This window comes from Sinocyclocheilus grahami, unplaced genomic scaffold, assembly GCF_001515645.1.
Source record: "Sinocyclocheilus grahami isolate Dianchi unplaced genomic scaffold, SAMN03320097.WGS_v1.1 scaffold2.1, whole genome shotgun sequence".
Classification (NCBI taxonomy): domain Eukaryota; kingdom Metazoa; phylum Chordata; class Actinopteri; order Cypriniformes; family Cyprinidae; genus Sinocyclocheilus; species Sinocyclocheilus grahami.
The window spans coordinates 308,952-328,072 of NW_015505181.1; the positions used below are offsets into that span (position 1 = coordinate 308,952).

Consider the following 19,121-nt stretch of genomic DNA (forward strand, 5'->3'; position numbering starts at 1 on the left):
AGTTCACAAAAAAAGTGATTTTCTTCAGTAAAACAAAAATAAGATATTTAATAATTTTATATAAGAAGATACAAGAATAATGTTTCAACTGTTTTGTGTGCAGTAAAAAAAAACGTTTCATTTGTTCATGAAGTGAGCATTACTAAACAAAACACAAAAAGCTAAATCTCTCCTAGAATAGTCGAATGGCAGCTTAAAAGTGTGTTGTTTCTGCCTGAGTAGTTGTTTAACTCCTCTTTCTTGTCCACCCAAAGACAAAATTCTTTCCTCCATGTTTTCTTTACTACTGGATAAACAAAGACAAAACAGACAGTCAGCAACAAAGCTGACCACAGCTTGGCAACACTGTGGTAAATCCCTCTATGAAAACATGTACATTTCACAGCCTATAGCCTGGGTGGAGACAGTGTTTTGCCACCTCAGACCTTGTCCTGGGGTCAGAGCAGCTGGACAGATCACAGAAAGCCACTTGTTTGGACACTAACACTAACACTCACACACTGCACAATAGTTTGTGGTCATGACTCAAGCCTGTAAAGGGATGGTTCACCCAAAAATGAAAATTCTGTCATCATTCTCGTCATTCCAAACCTGTATGACTTTCTTTCTTCTGTGGAACATAAAAAAAAATATATGTTTTGAAAAATGTCTCTGAAATGTCATTCAAAAATGAATTCTTTGTCAATACAATGAAAGTCAATGGGGTTTATTATCCCTTTAAGCAATTAGCTGCGGTCTCTATATATTATCACTTCCTATAACCATCTAAAATACTGCAAACTCAGAGACAAGGGTGAAAATATAACAAGCTAAACAGATGTTCCCTGAAATTCCCTGCATGAGTCTTTAGTGCCTGCTTGTGTGCACATGGTTACAACATCAAGCAACAATTGACTGAGTTTGCCCTCTTTATTGCCAGTGCGCCCTGGAGAGGGAGGAGCTCAAAAACAAAAGAGATCTGCTGAAAATACCCTCTTGACCATGCTAGACGGAGCAAGAAATCTGTGCTTTGCAAAGCGGAGTGACTCAGAGTCTAGACACTTCAAACCACACTCACAATCCTCAGCTAGCAGCGAACACAGTGGGACGTGATTGAGGGAGCTTCAATTATAGAAGCGCAGTTCATTATGTGCCATGATAGGCAAAATGTAAATGTCTCGTTTAAATGAATGGGCAAATTTGTTGCTTGTCATTAAGCATTTTTAAGCATTATGATATAGGCTGGATGAAAAAAATTAATCACATGATACGAATGCCACAAAATGTCCCCTTGCCAAATGAGTGCTTTAGGCCTGGCTGCAGGTCAGTATTGTTCCTGTTAACAAACTATTAAAATTAGTTTTGTTAATTGATATAAAGCTAACAATAAAATGTAAATATTAGATGAATTACAAAACTTAGACTTACAAAACTAAAATGAAAATGTGTACTAAAAACCTAAATAAATATAAATGAAAGCTAAATACAAATCTTAAAGGGGTCCTATTATGCTTTTTCACTTCAACTTTAGTTAGTCTGTAATGTTGCTGTTTGAGCATAAAAAAGATCTGCAAAGTTACAAAGCTCAAAGTCCAATTCAAATGGAGGTATTTTATTTAACAGAAATCACTTTTCAAAAACTACAATGAATGAATCGTTTGGACTACAACGCATATTTTCCGGTTTTTGTGATATCACAAATATCGATGAATGGGACGAGACCTGGTTGAGCTGCACTAGAGAAGTTAATATTCATCTGCGGCTCTCCTCAGTCACATCTTGCAGATCACATCCTCCCCTTCATGCAAAACACATACAGGGTCCCTGCGTGGCGCCGGAACGATATTATAACAACATCTCTCACAATTCAGCATTCACCCCAGTTATCCACAGTAAAGCGCTGTCACACCTCTGGAACAAGACTGGCAAACAGCGAAGAGCAACACGCATCCACTTGTCTAATTAACTCTTTCAGTCTCGCCCATTTATATAGACACAACTGACAAACTACATACGGTGTCTGAACTGAGGTTTGCGTTGCTTTCTAGGATGTTAACAGTCTGATTGCAAAGAAAATCTACGAAATCAACGGGGGGGAAATACACGTCCACATTCCAGTGAACGACTTTTCATGTGCAATTAATGAACTGTTTAGGTAATTAAATATATTTTTATATTTCAAAATATTTAATTATATTTTATTGTGTCTTAATAACGACATACTGAAAAACAAATTTTAAGTTCAACTTTGCACGAACTGAATTCAGAAGTGCAGTTATACTGTGTTATGGCGCCCCCTTTGGCGCATGTGTGTGTTGCATATTTGATCCATGATACCGCAGGAGAAAATGTACATGTGGATGCTGCAGCAACTGTGTGGTAAGGCGACTTCTCGTTAATCCAACATCAGTGAGGCTTTTTTAATCTATCATTTAAATTATGTTATTGAATAAGGCAAAACACTACAGGCAAAAATATATATCTTTTTTTGTTTTTTTAAGATTTTGCTTATGTCTTTATTTCAAACTAGTGGAAAGAAAACAATCCAAAATATATATTTAACTTTTATTTTATTGCACTTTATCTATTTGTGCACGTTGATTACGATTATAATACCCAGCAGCTATCCAGCTAAAGGCAGTTATCTCAAAATGCAACTCATCATGCACTGAGACCGAAATCTCCTCTTCAGTATTACTTATGCCAAACATTCCTATTTTTCCTTCCCATTTATTTCTCATTATGAAGTTTTTAACTTAGGAGTTTGTTCACATATAATTTTCACAGATTTATATTACATTTTATTCCTAGATTTATTTATTTTTTCCAGACGGTTGACATTTTTTTTATTTGAGTGATGAAGAGAGATCCAGAATCCTCCCTCTGTAAAAATCTCTAATATATCAACAAAATTAAAAGAATAATTTTCAACCTGGATTTATCCACCGTTCAAAATTCTGTTTGAAATGTACGTAAATTACATGATTAGATAATGCCTTGTTTTAGATATTTAAACATTTGAGAAAACTTGTTATACAAAATGTAATGTGATTAATTAACTGGCAAAGCATGGCGATATCTATTGCCTTGAGCACATAATGGCAGTCATCCAACAGATAATATGATTTATTAAATAAACAGAATTCAGATTATTTATATGAAAGCACATACAAAAATTCAAAGTGTTTTGTAATGAAGGAAACAGAAATTACGAAAAGCAAAAGACATGTTTATAAAAAAACAAAAAAAACAACAACAACATTCTCACATCAAAATATCTAATTTCTCAGCCGCCACTTGCATTATGTACAAAATTGTCTATCCAAAATGAGAGCAACCTCATCCCACATCATACAGCAAATATTAAATCTTTTAACAAACATGGATCTTCCATCTGATTAATGCATTCTGAAAAATCCCCCCTGAGAAGTACATAAGCATTAACACATATAAAGATATCATTGGTGTGAGGAATTAATCCACAATGGACGTGAAGCACTATTAAAACTTTAGTGCAAGGCAAGATGTACAGTTAAACTGCTGAATGTTTCATTGTGTAAAACATGCCCATTCACTACCTCATCTATATGACCAGAATTCAATGTGCATCCTTGGCCATAGTAGGTACCAAATTGCATCACATACTCTAGGGTCAAAAAACATCTTTATGTTTAGTGGTCACTCATTCAAGGGATAGTTCACACAAAAATGAAAATTGAGTTATTATTTACTTAGCCTGTTGATGTTCTTTTTTTTGTCCAAAACAAGAAAGGGCATACGGCAATATAACAGCACCAGTTATAACAACTATCCCTTTAATGTGGGAAGTAATGTTAGTCCTTATTTGTGGTTTAAAGTAACCAAAAATTGATTCAGCAGTCAATGTAATGGTAGCATCCATCTAAAAAAAAAAAAAAAAATCAAAATGTGCTCTAATATTTTAATATTAGAGTATAAAGATATTCTAGAATAGTTCAAAATCAGAAAATAGGAGATGCATTACTTTAAGACCAACTCCCGTGCTGAATAGTCTCTTTATACCCTTTGTACAGCTTTGCATTTTTCACAGCGTTCTGTTTCTGAAAAAATGAGGAAGTCACAGGTAGCTACCCGCTCCGGAAACACAGGCTCTGACCCATTCGTTGAATTTTTGTGCCCTGAGCCCTGGCAGACCGAGTACCTTTCTAGGTCCTCAAGGAGGGCAACAATCTCTTTTGTTGTGGTGAGACGAGACGGGTGGCTGTCGTAGACTCTGTGGGTGGGCAGGAGAGGCTGTCCCTGGATGCTGATGTGGTAGTGGAAGCTAGGCTCAATATGAATAGTGGTGTCTGCCATAGTGGAGCGCTTGGAGCACTGCATCAGCTGTAACCGAGGGCCTTCCACCACAACGCAGAACCAGAGGACAGGAAGTACCATGCTACGAAGAGACCTCAGGAGAGGCATCAGTTCATGATTGATGTCGATGCCTTGGATTGTGGGGTCACGGTCTGCCATGCTGAATATCTGAGTGATCTGCAAAAGGCAGAAGTACAGTCAATGATTTTCCAGTCTTCAAACTTCCATATCATACACCATATTCCTAAAACGGCTTCTTACCGACGGACAAGATACGTCCTCCTGTTGCTCTTCTTGATATGGCTCCTGACCTGCCGAACCTTGTGATCGATTCCCTTCCCTCAAACTCTCCCCAGCACAGTTTGGTGGAATTGCCATAGGAAGAACCTCTGGTCTCTATAAATAAATGGGTAGGGGAAATAAAGCAGGTTAATTAGACCAAACAAACAAAGACAAACTATTAATAGACTGATAATGTGTACTGGAACCGATGTTTAACTAAATGTGTTTTTATTGGGCAGACCCTTGAGCCACCTGAACAGAAACATACAGTATGTAATATTTATGAAGAAATGTAAAAATAAAATAATTTACAATTTAAAATAACTTTGAAAAAGAACTCCTGTGGTGGCAAACTGAATTTTCAGCAGCCATTACTCCAGTCTTCAGTGTCACATGATCTTTAAGTAGAAAGTTCAAAAGAATAGCATTTGTTTGAAATAGAGATCTTTTGTAACATTGTAAATATATTTGTCACTTTTGATCAATTTATTGCATCCTTGCTGAATAAAAGTATTAATTTCTTTTTTAAAAAGTTATTTATTTTTTTTATATACACGTTACAAATATTTAGTTATTTAATTTAATACATTATCTAAAGACCATGCATTATTGTTATTTTCGGAAAACTTATTTTGTCAAGACAACCAAAACTCAATGTAATTACTGAAACACTGCCTACTCATTCAGCTTTGAAGATGGCAGTCTGCCTTCTCCACCTTATTTTTTCCTCTCTGCATGGGAATAACATCAGAAGCGTACAACTATGCATGCACACAGTTTAGAACAAACACTGATTGGTAGGTACAATCCTGAATTTATTTCTAACTTTTTCACCACACAACCTAAGGTAAGACAGCCCCTCATATGAACTTATGTTTTTATTTCCCACTTGCTAATCTTTGTTTGTTTTTATTTGTTTGAGCTTAAGACAGAGAAGCATAAGGAGCTTACCGCAGACAGAAGGGCTCTGCTGCTCATGCCACTGCCTTGAAGCCTATTTTCTTTGATCATCTCCACCCGTCCTATGTGCAGCTGAGGGCTCATCTTCTCAAGAGACAGGGATGACACAAACGAGATATGAACATATTTAGATAGCTCTGTTCAAATAATAAGAAGCTGCAACAAACACATTCTGGCACCCAAATAAGCTTATGTATGACTAGGGAAAATTGCTCTGGGATTCATTTTTGGAATCATCATGACTTGATTTATATTATATGGGCATTATATTAATTTTTTTGGTGAGAACATACCCAAACTTTTCGTGGATTGTAGAGTGGGATGTTGTTCATCAAATAACTGTTAGCAACATCAGTATAACCATAAGCCTAAATCAACAAGAATAAAACCCAGAAAAAAAATTACTGAAAGCTAACAAGAAAAGGTAAAACATCCTTTAAGGACTCCACTGGAATACCTTTCCATTGTAATTGGGATGAAGGAGCCTGTCCCGATTCACCACCTGGGCAACACCTGAAGAAGCCTTTGGCACATACGCTTCAGCCTCATTATCTGAAACCTCGAAATCCCACAACTTTTTGGACCTGGGTCTACTACGTCCATATGTGTAACGTGGCCTTCTGCGTGTAACCCAGCCCTGAGAAAAAAGCATCTCCGCCTCATCCATGGGCAGCAAATGCTTCTGTTAAACACAAACATTGAGACAAGATTATAATTTATTTTTGCACAAACTTAATCAATCATGAGGGATTTAACTGTTCCGATTCCACTAAACTACATTATTCATACACATTTCCAAAATACACAAAGTAACCGTACTATTTTTTTGGTTAGATTAATTAGAAAGAACAAGCTTATAAAAGTCACTGACAATGAATCAGTTAAAAATAATTTTAATAACAAACATGTTATATAATACATATGAGTATTATTATATGAACCAAAAAAAATAAGAGAAAATCATCCTAAATCTAGTAGACAACTAAAGGTTTCAAAATAACGCACCATGCAACAACATTGTAATTCACAAAAAAAAAAAAAAGTTCAAATAATAGTTGAAATTATATTTTGGAAGCCCACCATAGCCTCTCTTTGGCACTGTCGTAGACGGCATTTCTGTCTTTTTTTATTTCTGCCTCCAAACTTGGGTTTGTCCATACAAAAATCACAGGTTCCACAGTCTGTTCGGCGAACGCAGCCTTTACACTTCCCACATGAACGACGACGTACCTTTGGTATACCCATCTGCAAATCAAGAGAACAAAAATCACTATTTGAAGAGTATTAAGGACACCATGTCTCTGATTAAATATTTGCAGCTTAAGCCTGTAGCATGACAGTTTCTTTAAAATGCAATGTATCCCAACTAAGAGAACAAATACTTTGTGAATCTCTTCAAACATTGTGAATATCTGTGATCAAGGCACTTGAATCATGCTACTGCTGTGTAATGATGCAGTGCATTTAACTGGCTAGCTAGAACTCTACCTCATCCAGGCCACTGTCACCATCATTACCCCCAAAGAACATTGACAGATCCTCTGAGTCACTGAACTGCAGATAGGAGCTCTGCTTACAGGAAAACAACATTTAGATATAGTTGTTCTATAGCAATCCCTCGGATTACTTTGAGAGATTATTTATTAGACTGTTACCTGTGATTCCTCAAAATCGTCTGAGACTGAGGGCTGAGAAATAAAAGAAGCGGGAGACTAAATGATTAAAATGTTTTATGAGCATGATGAAGCACTGTGTGGTAAGAACAGTTTATTCTCACCTGTAAAATATTTGAAGCGGTGCTTATCGATCCAGCCTTCTTGGAAAACTGCCACTCTGATGTCTGTGGATTAGATAAAGATGAGTAAAGATTAAAAAGTGACTTTTATGATCATTGGACATTAACAGTAACTCAGAAAGTTACTGTTCAAAGGTTTGAGGTCAGTAAGATTTTTTTTTTCCTTTTTTAAAGAAATAAAAATAAAAACTTTAAGCAAGGATCCATTAAATTGATCAAAAGACAATAAAGACATTTCTATTGTATCAAAAGATTCCCATGTCAAATAAATGCTGTTCTTTTAAACTTTCTATTTACCAAAGAAAAAATGTCATGGTTTCCACAAAAATGTTTTTAACATTATGATAATAAAAAATATTACCAGAGGACCAAATCAGCATATCAGAATAATTTCTGAAGGATAATGTGACTCTGAAGACTGGAGTAATGATGCTGAAAATTCAGCTTTGCCATCACAGGAAATAATTACATTTTAAAATATATTAAAGTAGTTAACTTATTTTAAATTACAATAATAGTTCACAATATTGCTGTTTTTACTGTATTTTTGGTCAAATAAATGAGCATAAAATTCTGGTCTTGATGAGCATTAAAAGACTTTAAAAACATTTTTAAGAAATCTTACCTACCCAAACTTTTAAACAATTAAGAACAATACTGTATACAAAGTACAATGTAAAAAGACACCAGTGGGGGGCAGTAACAAAACAATAAAACGGATCATAAAAACAACCTAAATGCACTTAGTTTTATATTTTATCATCCACTTCTGTGGCATTCATACACTGCAAGTGTGCCCAAGGGTTCAAACACCTTCTGAGGCCACTGTATATTTAGAACATTGTAACAGTTTAGATTATATTCTAGATTCTTTATATTCTTACACAAATTTCCTTACATAACATAGAAAATAAATATGGCTGAAAATAAATAAAAATTACCTTCACAACCCTGTCCCTGGGGCGCATGGGGCGCAAACACTTCCGTTTGCGACATTTAACGACTTTACGAGAGTGGATATTGAGTCGCAGGCGTAGCCGACCATTTCTGCAACTAACACATTTTCCACAGTCCACTGTATTTTGGCAAGCCCGGCATCGGCCACATGGAACCCACTAAGAACAAAAAATACAAATAAATGTTTTTATTTGTAAGACAACACATTACATAGAGCAAAAAAATAAATTTAAAAAAATCATCAACAACAACAACATGAAAACATACCTTTTTGTAGGGTTTTCTGCGTCTTAGTATTGCTAAACCAACAGAAACAAAAATTAATAATAATCACCATGTTATCTGAAATTCACTATTTAAAAGGAACAGCAATAGCCAAAAATACATTTCTGTTATTACAATAAAGCTGCTTAATTGCTGACACTAACAAAATTGAAAATAAATGACTACTTTTTGACTTACTTGTGTTACCCTCTGGCCTGCAATTCTGGCACATAGTTTGTCCCTCTTCAAAAGTATAGGTTTTATGACATTTTTCACAGACACTGATTACAAACAAAAGGAACAGAGTGAAGAAAGACATTCACACCACTGTTTTTGACATTTAGGCTATAGTGTAAAAAAAAAAAAAAGACAGGGCACTGCCTACCCAAACATTTTTTGCAGATCTCCACTGGCGCCATTGACGTGCCTATTTGGGGCCGCAGACACTGAACTGCCCAAAGGAGGAGGATTTGAATTTGCAGAATCTTCAATCAAATCAACAATAGGGCGAGTGGCGGTACTTGGTAAAGCGGTATTTGTCTCAGGACCAGTATAGGTACTGCATTTTGGCGTGGTCACTGTACTGGCGCCCTTTTGGATTGAATATGAGCTCAACTTCGGAACTGTACCATAGCTGAGACTAGCTGAAGATCCTGGATTGCTGGCTGCACCACCTGTATCAGCTAATTCATTTGGAAAACTGGGTACAGAAAAGTGTGCCTGGGAAGAATCCAGTTTCCTTCTCTATGGATACCAGAATGTAGGAATTAGTGGGAAATATGTGAAGAAAGTGAACAAAAAATTGAAAAGAGCATGCTGAACATCATCTCACCTTTCTCCTTTGAAGCCCTTCACCAAGAAACTGGCCCGTTTTAAAATTAAAATTTGTGAGGTCCACAGATTGGCTTACATGTTTCACAAGCTCAACCCTACTTCTTACTTTATGACCTCTTGGACTGAAAGGAAAAAAATTAAATTAATGAGTGATGCAAAATGAAAGTCCCACATAGTAATGCTTTAGCATTACATAATTTGCTCAGCAATGGATCATCTGCAGTGAATGGGTGCCGTCAGAATGAGAGTCCAAACAGCTGATTAAAAACATCACAATAATCCACACGACTGCATCAATTTATGTCTTGTGAAGTGAAAAGCTGCGTGTTCGTAATAAACAAATCCATCAAGACATTTTTAACTTCAAACCATTGCTTCTGGCTAAAATACGAGTCCTCTACTCATAATATTGCTTTTTACAGTGAAAAAAGCCAGAAGAAAAGCCTTAATCAGGAGAGAAAGATGCACAGACCAAGCAAATAGTCCAAAACAGGTGTAAACAAATATGTCGGTAGATTTTGATGTGAGAGGACAAAAGCGGATGGACTTTTTCACTGCAGATAGTGTTATTATAGACTCATATTTTGGCCACAAGTGACAGTTTAAAGTTAAAATGCCTTACAAACATGCAGCTTTTAACTTCACAAGGCATTAATTGATGAACTTGATTACCGAGATGTTTTATCAGCTATTTGAACTCTCATTCTGACGGCACCCATTCAACTGCAGAGGATCTATTCATCAGCAAGTGCTGTAATGCTAAATTTGTCCAAATCTGTTCAGATGAAAAAAAACAAACTCAAGATACCTCATATAGTATGTATCACTGCGTCCTTCACTGGTGCCTGATCGACGAAAAACCTGTTTGCGTTTCCATCCTTCCCCTAACGATGGACAATCTTCCCAGCCTTCATCTGCCTCAAATTGCATTCTCCTTCTAGGTCTCCTAGACGAAAAAAAAATAATAATACACATCTTTTTTGCTTAAACAATAAAGTAGTGAAGTGCATAAAAGGAAAAAGTATTCATTTTCTACAACTCATAAATAAAAGTTTGCTGTGAGGTGTCTAGTTAGTAGAATCCAGGTCATGTACATACCCAACACCTCTGCCACCTCTTTCTCCAGCGTTTTTCCTAATACTAACCACACTCCCACTCCATTCACTCCCCGCAAGACTCTCTAATTCTCCATCAACGCTCTGGGAATCAACATCATCACAGTCTTCTTCGAGTGGCTCCAACCAGTCACAAGGTGGTTTGTCGACGTCTTTGGAAGGCTCACCTTCCTTCTCAGTTACAGCTCCCTCTTTGTTTTCTTCAGTGACATGGTCCTGAATGTCTGTGCTTGCTGTGGACTCTTTGCTTTCCTCTGTATTTGCTTCTTTGACTTCGGCTGTTGGTTCTGCAGGTACCTCGGCTGCTACTTTCTCTGTTTCCATGTTAGTAAAGCCTCCCTGTTCTTATTTCAGCTGCAAAAAGGAAATATGCAATAGTGGAGCTACACTCGGATACAGTGTTTCAAGCAGCAAACAATCCTTGTTTAGCTTTTCTGCCTTTCAGCAATGTGAATCATCTAATCATCTTTTTGTCTATCTGAAGCTCTTTCATCTTAATAAAGCTGAATTATCTGAATACTCTCTTTGCAATATGTTATGCATTCAGTTTAGACAGCTGCAACTGAGCACAACAGTAAGCTTTCTGCCTATTGTTGCTCTCCCTATAAAGACCAAACGCTTTAGCTATTAAACCACGACTTTTGATGCAGAAAATGCTGTCTAAGTAGTCAGCACACAAGGTTTTGAGACACAGCCTAACACGTATTAGCGACAATACTTAGCAATAGTAGCTAAAGTGTTAGCAAGCGTGAAATGATAAATAACACAATTATTGATATTTACCGAGACAGTTTGCTATTTTTAACGGTCCTGTTCAAATAAAGTCATGAACACGACCTCGCCATTTTTAAAAACCTACCTGTAAACCCCTTAACAAACCACACATTGATATATTTTAAATACTGAAACAGGAGAGGGACCGGAAGTATTGTTGTAACCCGGAAACACGTGACTTAAGCATTCTGAATAAATTAAAGCTCCCTGCTTACGTCACACAGAGCTGGGTCGTTGTCGCGTAGCTTGATGTAACGTTTACATTTTTGTTCCGTTGTATTGCTACACTACAGGTCTTTAGAGATTTAACAATATAGCATATATCAAATTTAATTTAAAAAAAATCTGATTACAAATTACTTTTTTAGCGTAAACATTTGAGAAAAAAGTTGAAAAAGTAACACGATTCTCTGAATTTCTTTTTGCAGATCTTGCTTTTCATTAATAGTATTGATTATTAAAATGTATTCATTTCATTTTTCAGACTTCCTACTGTATGTATGATATATAGATCCCAATGTATGTTTATATTGAAAAACCGCTATAGGTATATATACCTAGACGTGATAATAAAAAGGCACTATAAAAATAGTTAACTATAGATTTGTCCAATATACTTCTATCTTCAAACTGTGGTAATTTGCCATTGTTCTTCATCAAAAACAAAACAAAAAAAAACATTTCTATTGTGTATTTTTATGTCTATTTTTATTTTATTTTTTGTCTGTGTACTGGAAGCTTCTTATACCAAGACAAAGTTCTTGTAAGCATACTTTCTTATATATCAATATAGTTAAAATAAAAAGAACTAAAACAAAGCAAGACATCTGAGGATCACAACAAAAATTTGTTTCAATTCCATAATTAACTACTTTGAACAGCAAAAAGTAAAATGAATACATGCAGATTGAAGGAGACACATGATGAGCGTGTTTTAATAAGAATGACTTCATCCAAACAATGACAAATATACAATATGAAAAGTATACAAATATAAACAAATCATTTTTCAAGTCAGCACTTATTTTTCACACGGCTATCTGTCTTTGTTGCTGCGGAGGTCAGTGGTCAGTGGGTCATGCTGAATGGTCTGGTGGAGCATGAGGGCCAGGAGTCCTGCTCTGTTGGTCATGGCCGTCCTCACATTGCGTTCTTGTTCAAACAACTCATCCAGCTTGTACCACTGTTGGGAGGGGGAAATATGAGGTATATAAATATTAACTAAGACTACTATGACAATAAGTTTTGAAGAACTTGACTGACCACTCTGACGCGCTCCAGGTCCACCTCCGCCCGTCTGAGCTTCTCCCAGCAGTAATGCTTGTTGCACTTGCGTTTCGAGACCCTGCAATACTCTCCAGTCGGCTCAAACACATTACGTACTAGTGGACATCCACACACCTCATCTGCTGCGACCTGAGAAGAGAAAAACAGAAAAGAGATTTACTGAACATAAATCCTGTCATGAAGAGATGTCTGAAGACACGGTTAGCAAGTTCAGGGGTTTTTATCCTGGAGGCTCCCCAGCACTGCACGTTTTGTATGGACACATCCAATTCAGGTCTTGCAGTCTCCGCTAATGAGTTGATGAGGTGTGTTAGATGAGAAAGACATACAGGTTTGAAAAACCCTGGTTTAGGGGGTGTTTACACAACACCACTTTCAACTAAGAACAAAACTTTTTATGCATTTTGGCCATTCATTTACACGACAACAGCATTTTGGGGTTGACAAACGTTGACTTTTTTTCAAAGCTTTTGAAAATAGCTTTTCCGTGTAAACTACAAAAACATGAATTTGTAAAAACAGTGATGTCATGAGCACGCGTATTACGTGTTCAGTCAAAAGGAATGCATATGTGTGCAGGCGAATAGCGTTTCTTTACAAAGTAGCATCACCAACTACTGGTCTGGTACGCATAATACAGCCTTTTTAGTCCTTTTCGTGGATCCATGTGAATGGAAATCGTTTTGACAATGTTGTCAGCTGTACACAAAACTTTTAAAAACAGCAAAGATCGTGTAAATGTACCCTTAGTTTGTGCAGAAATACTGAGAGACTATCACTAAACTCTCACCTTTGGATCTCTGGAATGTTCTGGACATAAAACTTGAAGTCTCTTGCAGTATGTTTTACTCTGAGCGTTGTAAACATCACAGAAGAGTCTTGTCGCCCTGTTAGAAGAGAGAAAGAATGAAATCTTATTTATATTTAAAAAAAATAATATATATTTTTTTTGTTTGGAGTCTTTTGAGTTGCCAAATAAAAAGAAAATCAAATGAGATGAAATACACTTGTGAAGTATTTAATTCACTGAATATCAACAATGAGTCATCACAGTTATTATAAAACAATAATAATAAAAACAATTATAATAAAAATGAAAGAACAACAAAAAAAAACAATTGTATTATATACACCATGTAAAATTTGGGTCAAACTGACCACCCATAAAGAAAGTAGAGAAATTAAAACAAGAAAACAAAGGATAATCAGGGTAATTCAAACAAAACTGCTGTACTGTATAGTAATGTTTCAAATATAGCCATCTTACCCTTCTATTCTGGTTGGGAAAATGGAACCAAAAGAGGTCTGACTTTCATACTGTTAAAACATCAAATCAAGCATTAGTATAATACAAATACATTTTGTTTAATAGGATGCCATATACGACAAAAAAAAATAAAATAAAAATCATCATTCACTAAATCAGTGATCAATAAATAGGCTCAGAAAACAAAACATTCACCTTGGCATAACATCGCTCCATATGCCTCAGCGCCACCTTGGGGTTGATGGGGTGACTGCAGGACACACAGAAGATCTGAAGGTCTGTGTCCTCACTGTCTGTTTCATTCACCTGCAAGACAGGACATTAGCTAGCTTACCCTAATAAGCCTGACAAAATCCCTGAAACACATACATTCCATCCAGTTATTCTATAAAATTCAATGACATTAGCATGAGAAAGTATTGCTGAAAACTCACATCCTCATCCTGTTGGATCACCTGCTGCTTGGCTTTGGCAATGATGCCCTCGAGTTCGTGGAAACGGCGCTCCATCTCGGCGAGGCGCATCCGTGCGGCCTGCTGCTCCCTGCGGATGCGCTCCAGCTGTTTTTTGCCCTGTTCCTCAGCGATGCAGGGGCTCTGCTGCCACTGCTGGATGCGCTGCGGGAGGATCTCGTAGATCCGGCTGCACAGATCAATAAATCCATACGATCTTCTTAAAACACATTAAACTGGTATAACATTGCGTGACTCTTCCATGCTGGTTGGCTGCACTTAATGAAATAACCTACTTGGCAGCCAGCTTCATGCCACAGTCCTCAGAGCAGTATTTTGAGTTTGGACGTGCTGACTCAATACAGTTCGGCCCCAGACACTGTTGCATGTCTCCTCCGTGTCTGCCATCTCCCCTCTCGCTGTGTCTCAAACGATCACGGTGCTTCTGTTTCTGCTTGTGGCGACGGGACTCTTTCTGTGAAAGGTGAGCACAATTAATGAAAACTATTTTTAAGAATGTTGGTAACAATACAGTTTCTGGTCCCCATTGCCTGCCAAATCATTTTTTAGTCATACTGGTTTGGAATAACATGAGAGTGAGTAAATGATTTTTGGGTGAACTATTTAACCTTCATGTTGTGTTCTGGACATTTTGACCAGTAGTGGATTTTCTTTCTCCCGAAAATTCTACTTAATGTTATTGCAGTGGACTAACTGACTTTGCTCACAAAGGGTATAACAGATAGATAATGTTTGTACTTTTTTGGAATGTTTTTCCCACCTTGTTACACTTGTGATGTTCCAAGTCAAAAACGCTCAGCCTATAAAAATTGCTTATAAATTTCTCTTTACACTATAATATTACCAAACACTATTTAATTTCTTTGTCAACTTTGTTTTCCTTAAATTAACAGGTTTTGTATTTCTTTTTGGAACCGATTGATCATTGAGTTTATGCACCTCAGTTTTTGAGTGAACAAAATTACCCACATGTAATGCTTTTTTTCATTCCATAATGAGGTGCAGAAGCTCAGATAAATGAGGCCTACGATCAGTCAGTTCCAAAAACAAAACAAAACTTGTGCTCGTTGAAAGAAAACAAGTTGGCAAAAAGATCGAATCTAAAACCCTATTCGGACAGGACAATGTTTTCTAAACTACATTTGAGTTTCAATTCTTATCACCCGACGTCTGTGATGTCATGTACCAATTCGGACGGGACAAAAACAAGTGTTTTCTAGATGTGATGTGGTTGCGTGCATCACATACAACGTTTATGTCTAATGAAATATGTATTAGTATCATTTTAATTTATTATAAAAACATTATTTAAATAAACTTCACATGACTTTATAGAAGTGGCTGCTTATAATAAACCCATGTAAGTGAGCAGGGAAATCTAGACAAGTATCTTACATGACGCTGATGTTAAAATGTCCAGTCGTAGCAGTTTCCGTGATTTGGCTCTTCTTATTAATTTTAATATTAATAAGAAGAGCCAAATCACGGAAACTGCTATGACTGACCGGCTCGGCTCGGTTTGTGTTCCCAGTGCAGTTTAGTACTGCTTTAGAGTAGGCGGGATTATAGACATGTCGTTATAGTTGCGCCGCCTCTACTGCCGTGACATCATCGTAAATGCGTTCGATCCTCGCTGGCTGTGCTGATTTAATCTAGCGGGTCTAGTGTCTCGTGTTGCAAGTTTAATGATGCAGGTAGTAGCGAGCCATAACGTGCCATACCATGCAGTGGAAAAGCGCCATAAGTCTGTGCAACACAACTTTCTGAAACGTCCCTCTGGAAAACTAGTCCCGTCCAAATAGGGCTTAAGATTTGGTTTGATAATATAGCATAACAAGAGATTTACAAGAAATTTTTTAATGGTCAGTCATTTTTGACCGGAAACACCAAACTAGGTAAGGACTGTCAGCATAGCACAAGGGTTAAGCAACACCGTGTTTCTCATTGTACCTTTTTGTCAAATTTCTTGTTTCTCCTCTTGACGTGCTTGACTTTTATAGCTTTCTTCCGTGGGACAGGACTGCAAAGTGGGCCGTCTTCATCATCACTGCCCCATGACTTAAAAAACAAACAAAAAACGGTCACGAGAGAAGGGTGAGGTTTGTTTATGAGTGCTGGACTTAAAGCAACATCCCCAATAAGCATATCTCACAAATTACTAATGTCAAAGTATGTCTTATAACCTGACAAGAGCTCAAATGAATGTATATACTAAGCGGTTGTGGTTAAGCTAGAGCAATTAGTCATTACCGCATTTCTGTCCTTGTAATGCTCATATGGCTCCATATCGTTCTCATCATAATCATCGGAGTATCGTCTATCCCTGTGCATTATATTGTCCTTTCTCTCACACAGAGAAAACTCCTCGTCTCGAACACGCAGCATTTTCTGCAAAAGCATTGTGAGAGAAAATTAACAACAAAACAAAAACTAAATAAACCACCTAAATAAACACTTACCCGTGCACGGACAACACACTGCCTTAGACGACATTTCTGACGAATCTTGTTTGGGCCGCCAAATTTCTTCATGTCTTTACAGAAGTCGCACTGACCACAGTCCTCCGTCCTAGTGCAGGGTTCACATTCACCACACATACGAGCAGAGCGCTTCACCTGGAATGCAGTTAGAGGGCAGAAATATTATTTACCTTTGTCTTTTAATAAAAGTAATAATTATATATTCCTATATTACACATGCATGTATATTGACGTGATAGTTATAAGGTATAATTAGAATATGGCTAAGTGATTTGAACTGATTCTAAAACTAAGATGACATATATATATATATATATATATATATATATATAGAGCTTTGAATCTTCATAATAATATATAATAACAATTTTAAAATGTGCTTTTTTAAATTCCAGTAAAATTATTATTGTAATATTTACAAAATTTTGGTCAGACTGCCCACCTATAATGCAATAGAATATTGACGTTAAGGTATAATTAGAATATGGCTAAGTGATTTGAACTGATTCTAAAACTAAGATGACATATATATATATATATATATATAGAGCTTTGAATCTTCATAATAATATATAATAACAATTTTAAAATGTGCTTTTTTAAATTCCAGTAAAATTATTATTGTAATATTTACAAAATTTTGGTCAGACTGCCCACCTATAATGCAATAGAGGAAGTGTTGCTATAATAAGCAAAGTTAGATGGTAAACTGGAGAAACACTAACTTTAGACCCTCGTCGCTTATCAATCTTGTACTCTGGAGTGCTGGATCGTCTTTCAACTCTCTCTGGCTCAACATCTTTATCACGGTTCTTTTTCCGATACCGTATCAAAAGAGATGGATCCAATTCTAAGAGATGAAGAATATTTTAGAATGCATTAACAGATATTCTAACACAACATATAATTCATTCAATTGCATATTTAAATATCTTCAGGTAAAACTCAATAGTCACTGACCCTGACACTGTTTGCAGTACCACTCCCTGATCGCTTTGGCCATCTTCTCTGTCACATGTATACAGTGACCATGGAACCACTCATTGCAGTTGTCACAACCACTACGGGAAAGGGATTCGATACAAATTAAGCTCTCAGTTTGGAAACATGCACTGTTTTGTCATATTTTCTGTGAAAACAAGATTTGTCTTACATCATGAAGCAGTTTATGTCTGGTTTTCGACAAATGCAGTAGAGAGGAGCATTCTCTCCATCTACTACAGAGTTGTGCATAGCTGGAGTCTGGTCTATATCAGACATCTCGCTGTCCTATGAAGACAGAGACACTACAATGATGGAAAATAATGGAAAACTGTTTACAAATAACATGAACTACAACAAGCTACACTTAATGGAAATTTATCAACCTCAAAAGACTGTCGAGATTCAAAGACAATGTTTGTATGGCACCCCACACCCGATATTAGAAACAATAGATAATAACAAAAATGATACTAATAGTAAAAATAATAATAATAAACAAAGATTAGACATCCATTTGAAACATAAAAGTAACGTTACATGTTTTGCCCGCAGTTCAACACCAGTGAGTCACAATACATATTAGCACGATAGCACACTTGTATACCAAAAAATCGATTAGATATTAATCTATGAAAATGTACTCCTGTTTACAACACAATTAGTGAAATAATTCGTTGTTTCATTTGCAACAATTGTTTTCAGAGAATGTATTTTGTTTTATTTAAACTGCTCAAGACGGAGCTAATATGCTATCAAATCATAATAGCGGACTTACCATCGCTAACGTTACTCCCCGCCCTCTAGAAGATCCGATCAAACTGAGCAAATGAAGATGAATTAAGATAATATCTCACTGCATGAACACGCCAGTGTCTTGAATGCTTCGACCATGACAACAGTAAAAATTCCTCACACAAAACTACGAACATAATAATTGTTACCTTATCTGCAGCTAACAGCGTCGTTTCGGTTTTGTTTGGCCAGAGAGTTGCTTGTCATAATAAAAGTCCTCATCGGGAAAAGTTATGTTCATTTTCTAGGTCGTTTAAAAACGAAGCTTATTCTATGGTACAGTCTAAAGGCCTAACCAATGTGTTATCTGTCACGGTTTAATAATAAACAACATCAATAATAACAATAAAACAACAACAACAATAATAATAATAATATTAATATAAATGCACATTTATTATTATTATTATTTATTTATTTATTATTTTCAATAATAGTCGTTGTTGTTGTTGTGTTGTTGTAATATATGTTATTGCGTTTATTTATTGGTAGGGGGTGTGGTGCATGTGCGTCCTATCAACACTATGACATGCTAACGAACGG

The 19,121-nt window shown here is 36.4% G+C and overlaps 2 protein-coding genes across 8 annotated transcripts; both read right to left on the reverse strand.

Annotated features, from left to right (window-relative positions):
* Positions 1–2,919: 2,919 nt before the first annotated feature.
* Positions 2,920–11,455, reverse strand: LOC107598111 (uncharacterized). Of its 5 annotated transcripts, XM_016289620.1 has the most exons (18): positions 11,381–11,455; positions 10,505–10,875; positions 10,215–10,352; positions 9,405–9,528; positions 8,958–9,316; positions 8,771–8,853; positions 8,576–8,607; positions 8,293–8,466; positions 7,334–7,396; positions 7,212–7,244; positions 7,045–7,125; positions 6,637–6,801; positions 6,014–6,238; positions 5,850–5,924; positions 5,548–5,640; positions 4,576–4,710; positions 3,983–4,491; positions 2,921–3,880 (listed from the first exon to the last, which is right to left on the reverse strand). In XM_016289620.1, exons 2-17 carry the CDS (start codon positions 10,843–10,845, stop codon positions 4,015–4,017), a joined length of 2,598 nt encoding a protein of 865 aa, XP_016145106.1. In that variant the 5' UTR covers positions 10,846–10,875; positions 11,381–11,455; the 3' UTR covers positions 2,921–3,880; positions 3,983–4,014. The 5 variants fall into 5 exon arrangements, with proteins under 5 accessions (XP_016144901.1, XP_016145035.1, XP_016145174.1 ...); XM_016289415.1 differs by having other exon boundaries at positions 2,920–4,491; XM_016289549.1 differs by lacking the exon at positions 11,381–11,455 and adding an exon at positions 11,305–11,376 and having other exon boundaries at positions 2,920–4,491.
* Positions 11,456–12,201: 746 nt separating this feature from the next.
* Positions 12,202–18,796, reverse strand: LOC107598432 (CXXC-type zinc finger protein 1-like). 3 transcript variants are annotated; one of them, XM_016289802.1, is made up of 15 exons: positions 18,728–18,780; positions 18,562–18,586; positions 17,956–18,071; positions 17,763–17,863; positions 17,528–17,652; positions 16,782–16,937; positions 16,573–16,710; positions 16,273–16,380; positions 14,598–14,776; positions 14,284–14,491; positions 14,045–14,155; positions 13,850–13,899; positions 13,373–13,469; positions 12,559–12,711; positions 12,202–12,478 (listed from the first exon to the last, which is right to left on the reverse strand). In XM_016289802.1, exons 2-15 carry the CDS (start codon positions 18,562–18,564, stop codon positions 12,332–12,334), a joined length of 1,692 nt encoding a protein of 563 aa, XP_016145288.1. In that variant the 5' UTR covers positions 18,565–18,586; positions 18,728–18,780; the 3' UTR covers positions 12,202–12,331. The 3 variants fall into 3 exon arrangements, with proteins under 3 accessions (XP_016145288.1, XP_016145368.1, XP_016145435.1); XM_016289882.1 differs by having other exon boundaries at positions 18,562–18,604; positions 18,728–18,759; XM_016289949.1 differs by lacking the exon at positions 18,562–18,586 and having other exon boundaries at positions 12,203–12,478; positions 18,728–18,796.
* Between the last annotated feature and the right edge of the window lie 325 nt (positions 18,797–19,121).